Genomic DNA, 12,294 nt, shown 5'->3' with positions numbered 1-12,294 from the left:
AAAGGCCTCTTCATGAGATGGGATTTTAGTGCAGAATCTTGTTTTTCAGGTGTGTTAGGGTATCCAGGACATGCTCTGATAGGAGAACTGGGTTCTGATGATGGCAAATTGCATTGGGATCTGTTACTTATTTTCTTGAGCTTGCATCTGGTTCTCTCTGCTGTTGACTGGCCTGGGTGCCTCTGACTGGAACTAGCCTCTGGAGGCAGGTAGAGCTCTGTGTCCTGGGTTAGAGCCAGTCTCCTGGGAGGCAGTCAGTGCTGTCTCTGGTTAGGAGGGGCCTCCTATATCTCTGGTTAAAGCAGGCCTCCTGTGTTCCTATTCAGGGCAAACCTCCTGGGAGACAAGCAGGCTCAGGGCTTCAGGGTCAGGATCTAACCCATTTGTAGATGGAGGTACAAACTGGAAGGACTATGACCCTGGTTAAGGCAGACCTTCTGTGTGTGTCTCTGATTACTGCAGACCTCCTGGGAGTCAGGAACACTGTAGGGTGTGGGAGGGTATCATGCTTCTGATCTGGTTTGGGTGGGGAAAGAGACCAGATAGAAGGTGGAGCTTATCAGGGCAGGCAGGTCCTTTGTCAGCTGGGCTCTGTGGATGTCCCAGCTGGCTTGGGCAGGAGGAACTTTCACCTGTGTTGCTGGTTTCTGTGGACCTCCTGAGAGGCAGACAGGCTGTAGGGTATGGGAGGGTATCAAGCCAACTGACCTGGCCCGGGTTGGGAAACTGCCATGGACATTTTTTAAGTGCACTGTGTGGAATTTTTAAATGAATTGGTTTAGTTCTATGTATCACTTGCTTAATTATGTATTTCATGTAATTCATATTTTAAATGATGCCTATTATCTAATACCTATATGGCTTTGTCCATTAATACTGATCACTGTTTGACTGATTAGAATGAAAGTTCCATGAGAACAGAGAAATTCTCTATTTCTTTGTCCAAGGCCCTGTCTCCAGTGTGTAAATTAGACCTAGAAAATTCTGCATAGTTGTTGCAGTAATGGTTGAAAGAATGAGCTTTTGACTTTATGACATCCAGTTCAAACATTAAGAACTTGTTGTATGGTTACTGTTATGCTATGTACTAATGGGTATAAAATCTATAAGTTTTTGTGTTATTTCTGCTTTTATTTATTAAAGTGTTAATTATGATTGACTGAGGCATAACAGTGTACTGTAGCAATGACTTAAAAATTGTTTGAACAGTAAAGCTTGGCTCCTATAAAATAAGACTGAAATGATTTGCTTATCCTTAGCTTAATTTGCATTAAATGGTACATTGTTAATTCACTTTTCTTTTTGTTCCTAATCAGTTGGTAGCCGCTTGCCAAAATGGCCTTAGAATATTAGCTTCTTTGATAAATCTGTTTCTCATTTTTCTTCTAGGTATAAACTAAAATCAAATGTCTTTGTAAGATAATAAATATAATTCAAAGCACTGATGTTATATTCTCCACCTCTTTCTTTATGACCTAACTTTTATTTGCCAACAGTGTTGTTGATGTAGCAAGGCATTTGTGGTAAACAAACAATAGAGATTCCATTATCTTCCTCCCTCCATCTTTAAGATGATGGCCTTTGAAGTTTGAAACAGGTTCTAAGATTTCTATAAGTTAAAAGAAAATCCCTTTTAGCTAGTTCACTTTCTACAAATCAAGATGAGATTTATGAGTAAAATTAGGGAAATACATTCTTTTAATGAAATGTACTCATATTTTAAAACTCATTTGAAGCTAGAAGCTTAAGACTTGTTTTTAAAAAGCATATTTAAAAAAAAAACAAGCAAAAAGACATGCTTTTGCACACTCTTACTTTCTGTTTTGAAATGTTTAATTTAGAACAAAAGTGTAAACTTTGTGGTTCCTTTTAAAATAACTGACTGTTGAGAGTTTATTTTACAGCCATCAATAAATTGTATCTTTATATCTCCCTGAATAAAATATATTATAACTATGAAGATACCAACTAAATTGTGCTTTAGTGTTAGATGATAAGTTGTTTGTTTTAAGGGGAAAGGCCTTAATTATTTTCCATCTTAAATACTTTTTTTAAGTTTATTTATTTATTTTATGTATGTGACTACACTGTCTTCAGACACACCAGAAGACATTACAGATGGTGAAGCCACATGGTGGCTATTGGGAATTGAACTCAGGACCTCTGGAAGGACAGTCACTGCTCTTAACCACGGAACCATCTCTCTAGCACTTTAAATACTTTTCATTGTTAATTTTATGTCATTATTGATAAACTTTGATCAAATATGAGTGAGTTACTTAATTTATATCTTTTACCACTCAGAATTAAACTTGTAACTTGATTTTTGGGTGTAGTGATGGAGGGGAAGCTAAGCAACATAGGAGGTATACCAGTGTATTTTAATGCCCTTTTCTATCTGTAAGCACTGTTTTCTGATTTCTGAAAAATGGTGAAATTTTTATATTATTAGTACTTACAACATGTAGTTATAGTTTGTCTTTTCTTTTTAGGATGAAGTGGCACACACTCTTACTGAAAGCAGAGTACTAAAGAACACCAGACATCCATTTTTAACAGTAAGTGCTTAGAGGACTGCTATTAGGACATTTTAAATTTAGTGGGGTTTTAGCATAGAATGAAACTATGACTGTTTTAAGTAACATTTACTTGTCATTTTTATGGCAGACTGTAACTGACAGACTGTAACTGACAGACGGTTCAGTTTCTTTAAACTGTTGAGAGTTGTATATTCTTTATGATATGTATTTATAATCCCCCTATTATCTATGTACAACTTTTTAGAAACCTTTCTCTTTCCTCCCATGTATCTCCCTGACTTTAAATATGTCCACAGTGCAAGAAGGTCACTTCTGGAATTTTAAGGAATTCATTTATATGGTAGACATTTAAAGTTTATTTTTGTTGTTCAGCTAATAATGTCGTACAGGCATAATGTTTCATGATTGTATTACACTATTGAGGAATCTGTGACAGGAGGCTCTCCACATGTTTGAGGCCAACCTGGGTTCTCTAGTGAATCCTAGAGCTACCTGAATTACAGTGTCAGAAATATCTGAAAGGAAAAAAGTGAATGGCCACACAGCTTCAGTTTTCGAAGGTCAAAATTTTAAATGAACAGACTTCGTAAAAACAAGAACTTTCATGATGGAAATACAGGAATGTAAAATTGTTAAACGCACAAGAATTCCTTCTATCTTTTTATCATTAGAAAAAGTATAAACAGTGACTTAATGTATGCAAAATGTTTTCAGACAGGCTATTTTCCATCCAGTCTGGTTATCTGTGTGCTAGATAGTAATTATAAACTTGATTTTTCTTGTTTGTACCAAGCATATTAAGATTAAAAAGAACTACAGTTTAAGATTGGAATCCTTTATTAATAGTCTACGATTATCTAGACATTTTCAGAACCATCAGTATGTACCTGGTCTTTGTTAAAGTGTTTTATGTCTATTTTACAGGATAGTAAGAACATTTTAGTATCTTCTTGAGACTTGCAAACACACCAGGGCCTACCTCATTGAGGCTTGCTGCTTTAGCCTTAGTATATACAAAGTAACACTGAAACTATTTTAGACATAGTTAATAAGAGCATCTATGCTCCTGAGGAACTTCGACTATAATTCCCTGTAGAGATTGCAGAAATTAAAACTAGCACACTGGGTATTGGTGGTCAGTCTCAGGTGATGCAGTGTATTGAAAGTGCTCAATACAGCTACCAAATATACTTTTGTTTACCATATTCTTAGAAAGCCTACTATGAAGTAAATATAATCGTATGGAACAGTCTCATTTTATCATTTATGTTAACTGTTTCTAAGTGTTTTATTTTTGGTACCATTATATAATCTTTTAAGAATATAGGATTATAATTAACATTGCTTTCTTTTTCATTTCAAGTCCTTGAAATATTCCTTCCAGACAAAAGACCGTTTGTGTTTTGTGATGGAATATGTTAATGGCGGAGAGGTGAGTCAGGAAGTCAATCCAGCATTTGCATGGAGTATTTCAATAAGAGTATTACATATAGTGTGAGTTATGATACTTCTCAGTTCCACAGCAGGTTTGTATAGTTCTTCCTGTTGAGTAGACAAAGATGGCTAATAGAGTGTTTTTATCATATATTAGCAAATCATATTCTCTATTTTACTTTACTTTTGAAAGATAAACATGGTTTATCACAATTTGATTTTTAGAGGGAATATAATCCCCCTTACTTACTGATTTTTGGTTCTTCAAGACAGGGTTTCTCTGTGTAGCCCTGGCTGTCCTGGAACTCAATCTGTAGACCAGGCTGGCCTCGAACTCAGAAATCCACCTGCTTCTGCCTTCCAAGTGCTGGGATTACAGGCACGCACCACCACTGCCTGGCTCTGAATTTTTTTTTTTAAAGATTTATTTTATGTATGCGTGTTTTGCCTTCATGTGTGCCTGGGTAGCATGTGTGTGCTTGCTGTCCAATAAAGTCAGCAAAAGGCATCAAATCTTCTGGAACTAGAGTTACAGATGTGTTTTAGGCAGTTTTTGAGTGCTGGGAAATGAACTTGAAAACTTTTATATCCCATACCTTTTCACCACCCCACCCCATCTCCATGTGGATTCCTCCCACCCCACCTGACCTCTAAACTCCCTGGAGCCTCCAGTCTCTTGAGGGTTAGGTGCATCATCTCTGAATGAACACAGACCCGGAAGTCCTCTACTGTTTAATGTGTTGGGGGCCTCATATCTGCTGGTGTATGCTGTCTGTTTGGTGGTCCAGTGTTTGCAAGATCTTGGGGGTCCAGATTAATTAAGACCACTGGTCCTACAGAATTGCTCTTCTCCTCAGCTTCTTTCACCCTTCCCTAATTCAACAGGGGTCAGCTGCTTCTGTCCATTGGTTGGGTACAAATAACTGCATCTGACTTTCAGCTGCTTGTTGGGTCTTTCGAAGCAGACATGAGAGATCCCTTTTTGTGAGCACTCCATAGCCTCAGTGATAGACCTTGGGACCTCCCCTTGAGAGGATGGGTGTGAAGGGGCAAGGAATGGAATATGGACTGCAAAAAATGAATTACAAAATTAAATTTACAAAAACTTTTTAGAACCTATTTTGAACTCAGCCAACCATCTTATATAGATATATTATAGCTGATAGATTGTTTGCCCTTCCTTGTATATATTAGTAGTGAAGGAGAAGATAATGAAGAAATTTAAGAGATCTTAAAGTTTTGAATAGAAATTAAATCACTTCTAGTATTTTTCCTTTATCTTTTTCCTATTTTGAACAAAATCAGTGTGAAATAGAAATGTAATGTATAGAAATAGCAACCGGAAATACTTTAAATATCTAACTCCTGAAATGGACAAAGTAGAAGCTTGTATTTCATAGACTTTTAAATATTCTTATTTCCCAATCTAAATATATAACTGATATTGAATATTTTTGAAAAAGGTATCTGATATTTAGAAATTATGTTATCTAAAATTTCCTTTACTCATGTGATAATTGTATCTAAATGTAGAGGTAGTACAGCTTTTTTTGAGTGTATTAAAACATCGCCTTTGCTACAAAGGAGTATGTTGTTTCTATTGTGAGCATATTACATTTAGAATGTCTAATCCTCAAATAAAAACAAATTAATAAAAGATAGTTCGTCATTAAAGATAGATTTTTGAGTCCACTTTTATTAGTGGACTGAGTAATTTAAAGTGGCAGTTCAAATAGAGATGATAGTGTGCCACCAGTGGATGAGCACAAGACAAAGAAAACGTGAGCATTAGAAGAAGAATATCCTAAGCATAAAGAATGTTGAGCTTCAGTCAGATGTTCATGGAATATGAAGATGATGGATTGCTTGGCACTGTGTAACTGACATCTTAAGAGCTGGTTTGTTGATATGGGTAAAAAAAAAACACTATTGCAAAGATTCACACTTAGCTTATTGTTGATCATGTGAAATTGTTGGATAAACTCAAGTTATGAAAAAAAATTTTCAGAGCAAGACTATAATGTTAATTTTTATGAAGTTTTTACTATCATTTTGAAGAACTATGTGTTGAATTAGAATAGTAAAGGAGAACAGATTTGGGAGATATTCACCTAAAGGTTATAAAGTTATCCATAGAGATGAAAATGAAATTAATGGAATTTCCATGTTGGTACCTGTCAGAATTTAAAATACACATTTTCTTGGAATCTGTTCTCAACTTGATGAGATGTAGAATCTCTTGAGAGATGGGCTTCTGGACATGTCTGTGGAAGTTATCTAAGGTAACTGAGGTGGCAAGGCGTACCCTCTGTAAGTAGCACTGTCCCTGAAAACATGAGTGAATAGAAGCATTCATCAGCTTTGACACCGAACTGTGGTTGTAGTGTGACCAGCAGCTTCAGGCTCCTGTAACTTCCCCACCATGCTTGGTTCTAACCTTGAACTGTGAGCCAGAATAAACCCTCTATATTTTTAGTCGCTTTTGTTGCCATTTTTATCCCAGCAACAGGAAAGCACTCAGCAATTTTGTTTCCAGTAATTATAATCCCATGAAATAAAAGTATATGACCAAATAGTATATGGATAAACACATTTTTTATACAAGTATGGTATCTTGAGTGAACATTCAGTAAGTGTCTGCTTAAATATCTAAAATGCTGTAAGATGAGAGAGTACAAAGCATGTTACTATTATGCTGAGAGAGATGTAAATCATGAACACATGCACATGCCTTTCTCTGTGAGAGAATAGCTCATCGTCTACTGGAATGTAGAATGGGCTTTGTGACTCAGTACAGGGTGGAAGAAAAGCTTTTCACTTGTGTATTCTTTTTTAGGTTGTGGATTGCATGCAGATATTTTATACTTTATATTTAGAAATAAGCAAATGGAAGGACGACTAGGGAAGAGAATTATAGAGATGAAATAGAACTCTATAGCCAAAACTTAGATGATCATTGAATGCCGTGCAGGCCACAAATCAAGATCTATATAATTAACTTGTAAAGTCTAATAATGTAAGAAATCACATTGTTACTCATATGCTAAAGCCATGATCAGTAATTTAGGTGATATTAAATTTAATGAGAAGTGGAAAAGTATTGGAGAAATGTAATATCTGAAAACTAAAGTAATTTCAAATTTGGTTGAAGAAGTCTCTTCTTAAACCTTTTGCCAAATTGTCTTCAGCTCGATACATTTTAAAACGTACAAATTGACCTTCTGTGATCTTTCACAGGCTCAAATTTCATGAAAGGTTTCATGATATGGTACAATGCTGTGGATCTTACCCATTCTTACTGTTCCTTCTGTAGGTACTAAGTAGCCTACCATGTCTAGGATTGACTACTCAGGTTTGTTAGCACTGCACACAGTTGTATTAATGTCTTTGATAAAATTCATTTTAGTTTTTGCTTATGACTTTCAGTTACATGTCATTCTTGAAATCCTCTCTTACTTATTCAGATTTCTCATTATTTGGCTGGCATTTTCTCTTCCGTGAACTAAAATCATCTCATTTTAAATTCACATAAGACAGAAGTGCAGGCAGTCAGCATTTGAATTCTACTTACTAATTTGTGGAGGTGTGATTTGAGCGATTTTTAAGTTAAAAGTATTTCAGATTCATGGGGGTGCTTTTAAAACTTGATATTTTACTAAATTTGTGGTTCTATAAATATCTTTATTACCAGAAATCTGAGTTATTAAGCTTCATGTAGGTTATTTCAGAATTCTATTGCTTTCACTCAAGTCTTTTTTAAAATTCTCAAGCCAAGAAAACTACATTATAATAATCATATTAACATCTAAAGTTCAAGGCAAAATGAGCTTTATTTTATATTCCATTTTATGATATAATTTTATAGTATTTCAACGCTAGTTTTGTAAAGTATCATAGGACTGCAGTTAAAGTTAAGAGGAGTCTCATTGTCTAATACAGTGAGCTGCTTAGAATCTAACTATGAGCAGTGACCAGGCAGCTCTCAATTGTCATGATTTCTGTGCAGGGGCCTACAAGTACAGATTGGCAATTTCATGGAAACTAGACTTGTTAACAGTTGCTTACCCCAGAGTGATCCTACTAAGAAACTTCAAATAGGACTATGCACAAACACGAGCACGCGCACACACAATCTCACACACTGAAAGAAAAAACAAAAAACAAAACAGGAAGATGACAAAAATAATAGGTAAATATTTAAAACCAAGATCCCAAAACAGTACATAATCTTTTGTACTGTTTTGTATCTTTTATGTACTAGAATACTTTTAAAATTCTTTATGATGCTTGAGTTACTCCATTGCAGTCATGTTTCTCAGTATTTGTAACTGTAAGATATACATCAGAGTTCTTTTCAGTTTGGAGTTATTAGATATTGTACATAGCATACCTTGGGTAATATAGCCATTTAAAATATTAATTCTCTTTATTCACAAATTCTGTTTATTCTCTTCTAATGTCTTTAATTTATTCAGCGTTTTAAAGTTTTCACTGTACAAATGTTTACTTCCTGTCTAGATTTATTATTCCTAGGAAATGTTCTTGTTTAGGCTTTTGAGAATGACACTATTTTCTGGTCAACATTTTTGTTACTTGTGTATTGGAAAGCTAGTGATTTTTGTTTGTTGATTTGGATCCTGCTCGAAGTATTTATCAGACTTAAGAGTATTTTAATTGGGTTTTATAGTCTTGTAAGTATAGTCTAGAAACAGATAAAATAGTGTTCTTTTCTGCTCATATCTGTTATTTATTTGTACTGCCTTATTGCTCTAGGTGAGAAATCAAAGACTACATAAATATGAAAGTAGTGAATAGACAGTCTTATTCTTTATTTTAAAGGAAATATTTTAATTCTTGCACATTTAATGTACAGTTGCATATACATTTGTTTTGAATTGCCTTTTTATGTGATGGTATTATACTTTATTCCTAATTTCTCCAGGATTCACATCATAATGGGATATTGAACTTTGTCAAAGTTTTTTCTGCCTCTGTTGAAATGATTGTGTGATTTCCACTTTCTCTTCTCTTTATGCGTCTTTTATAGTCTTTGCATATCTTGAACTTAAACTTATATATCACTTTTTATTTATTGATTTGGATATGTTGAACTATCCTTGAATATCTGGAATAAAACCTGCTTCATCATAATGTAGAACTTCTTTAATATGTTATTGCATTTTATTTTCAAATACTTGATTAAGTAGTTTTGCATCTTTATTCATTAGGGATAGCATATAACTTTCTGTGTTTTTCTATTCTATTTTGTATTTTTGATGAAGGTAACGCTGTTTTACCAGATGGATTTTGATAGCATTCCTTTTCTATTTTGTAGAACCTTTCGAGAATATTACTGTTGTCTCTGGAAAATGTGATAGAATTTGGAAGTAAACTGTTTTGGGCTGGAGCTTTTTTTGTGGGGGGAGAAATGTTACCTATTTTCTAGAAGTTTTTATGGCTAGCCAAAAACATGTGTTTCACAGCAGTTGATTGGAATATCATACAGATAATACCTTTTTAAGTGTGAAGTTTCTTGCTTCCTTTTTTTTTTTTTTTTTTTGTGGAGGTAGGTTTGAAAAGGATGTCTGCATTTCTTACTTTTGCAACATTTGGACCTAGCTTTAATACCCAGTACTATTTGCTTTGTGAAATTGATCATGTCCATGAGGTCTCTCTTTATTTTTGTGCATTAACTCCCTATATCTCTTAAGACTAAGTTGAACCTGAATCTACATTGTTAGAAGTGTAGTTGCTCTTGCTTGCCCCTGTTTCAATTATCTTGGTATCAATTGGTGGTTTTTGTTTTGTTTTCTGTTTGTTTGTTTGTTTGTTTTTAACATTCATACACTTTCAGTATTTGCTTTACTTTGTATTGAAATGTCTTTCTTGAAGACATCCAGCAGTTGAATCTTGCTTTCTAATCTAGCCTGCTTGTCTGCCTCTTTTGATTGGACATTTAAGACCACTAACATTTAGCATAATGATTGAGAGATATTTGCCATAATTTTAAAATATATATTTGTTACTTTTCTTCTTTTCTGTGTATGTTTCCCTTTACATATCATGAAAATGCTGGCTTATCAGTTGTTAATTATTTCACTTTGTATATTTTTGGAATATCTTTAATTTTCATTAAGTAAAACAGACATTACTATATTAATCTTCATTGGTAGTTGTAGTAGTTTGAATTATATTGCTGTGATAAGCTGCATGACCAAAACCATCAGAGAGAGGAAAGAGTTATTTAACTTGGAAGTTGCAATTATTGTTGGGGAAGTCAGGACATGAAGTGAGGTCAGGAACTTGGCGGCGGGAACTGAAACACAGACCGTGGATGGGGTGTTGATTACTGCCTTGCTTTCGATGGCCTGGTTAGCCTATATTCTTATACAAGCTAAGATCATTTGCTAAGGTGTGGCTGGGTTCTTCCACATCAATAATTAATCAGGAAAATGTTCCCTCCAAAATTTTCTACCTATCGACCAATCTAGTGGAGGCATTTTTTCATCTGATGTTCCCTATTCCCAGATTACCCTAACTTGTGTTAAGATAGAAAACAACAAAAACAACAGCAACAAAACTCCAACCAACCTATAAACCAACCAACCAATGAAACTAGCTAGTAGTCATTTACTGTCACAGCTTGAAATGATGTTTTCCTGGCTTTTACAGCTTTTCCTAAGACATTATTCCTTATAGGTTAGATTTTTTTCTTGTCTCTTTTAATATTGTCTCTTTGTTTGGTGTCCATAGTCATGTTTATTATAGATATAGATGTGTGTGTGTATACATACATATATAATGCTTTTTGAGATAATTAGCCTTTTCCTCATTTCCCTTTTCTGTTTTTTCTTTCCAAACCTCCTTGCTGTTGAAAAAATTCATGACCTCTTTTTAATTAATTGTTGTTACACACACACACACACACACACACACACACACACTTGTAAGTATGTAAGTACCACCTGCTCAGTCTGCACAGTGCTGCTTGCATGTGTGTTTTCAGGCTGACCCTGGTGTGGCCTTTCCTGGGAATGAGTGTTTCTCCTGGTCTCAGCCTTCCTAGTTGCCTATCGTTCTTTGTGTAGGTTTGAACATTGCAAAAGGAGCATAAAGACTGTAAGAGCCAAAAGACCAGGGAGTTTGCTGTGAGATCAGACATACCAGAAGCTACTCCCAAGAATTGCGTCAACATGACAGCCCAAATACAAGAAGAACAAGGACAAGAGCAATATTTGTAGTCTTTTATAGCAGGACGTGGAAAAGTTCTTTTTTTTTTTTTTTTCCCCACTTTAGTTTTAAGTGCCTCCCATGCTCTAATGCCTGTGTCCTTTTCTGATTTGGGAATCTTGTGCTCCAACTTCATTGGATGGATTTTTTAATACCTTTATTTTATAGTTGTACTTCTTATCTTATCCTGTCAATTCTTGGGTTTTGTCCTTTGGTTAATTTTGAGTCATTAAAAGTTGTAGTCATGTTTGTCTTTTCTTTATTTTTTAATTTAATGATATTTAATGTGATATTCCCTTAACCTCATCGTCAGTCCCTGATAGTCTTTGTTCTGCTTGATCTAGCCTATTTGAAGTTACTTTTTTTTAAACCTGCTTTAAACTTATTTTTTGAAAATTTCATAGGTATACACTTTATCTTGACTATCTCCACCACCTTATCCTTCTTTTCAGCTTACCATGGCCGTTCCTCCCAAATCCGTGCCATTACAGAGAAAGGAATACTGTGCTTAATTCAGCTAGTGCTTCCTTTATGCTCATGAGTTCAGGATATGAACAACCTACCAGTGATACTCTTCCAAAGAAAAATGACTTTACCTCAGTTGGAGATGGGGCAGTTGTAACTGGCTTGGTAGTAACTGCAGGTAACCACAGCTGTGTGAGTTCATGGGCACATGTGCAGAGGACAGCACTCACTCTGCCTTCTTTCCACACCTTATTTTCCCATGTTCTTTGAGTCTTGGGGTACAGTGGGGGGTGTCAATATTGATGACTCATCTATCACTGTCTTAGTTAGGGTTTTACTGCTGTGAACAGACACCATGACCAAGGCAAGTCTTACAAAAAACATTTACTTGGGGCTGGCTTACAGGTTCAGAGATTCAGTCCATTATCATCAAGGTGGGAGCATGGCAGTATCCAGGCAGGCATGATGCAGGCAGAGCTGAGAGTTCTATGTCTTCATCCAAAGGCTGCTAGTGNNAGACTGACTNNCAGGCAACTAGGGTGAGGGTCTTAAGCCCACACCCACAGTGACACACCTACTCCAACCAGGTCACGCCTATTCCAACAAGGCCACACCTCCAAATGGT

At 35.3% G+C, this 12,294-nt stretch overlaps 1 protein-coding gene across 5 annotated transcripts in view; it reads left to right on the top strand.

The window, feature by feature from the left end:
- Positions 1–12,294, top strand: part of Akt3 (AKT serine/threonine kinase 3) — a 235,142-nt gene that overhangs the window by 169,793 nt on the left and 53,055 nt on the right. For all 5 annotated transcript variants that reach the window (XM_021162759.2, XM_029481042.1, XM_029481052.1 and 2 more), the window contains 2 exons: positions 2,493–2,558; positions 3,904–3,972. In XM_021162759.2, the coding sequence (XP_021018418.1) occupies positions 2,493–2,558; positions 3,904–3,972 (135 nt within the window). The remainder of the gene's footprint in view (positions 1–2,492; positions 2,559–3,903; positions 3,973–12,294) is intronic.

This window comes from Mus caroli, chromosome 1, assembly GCF_900094665.2.
Source record: "Mus caroli chromosome 1, CAROLI_EIJ_v1.1, whole genome shotgun sequence".
Taxonomy (NCBI): domain Eukaryota; kingdom Metazoa; phylum Chordata; class Mammalia; order Rodentia; family Muridae; genus Mus; species Mus caroli.
This window is presented reverse-complemented; position numbering and strand designations above follow the sequence as displayed.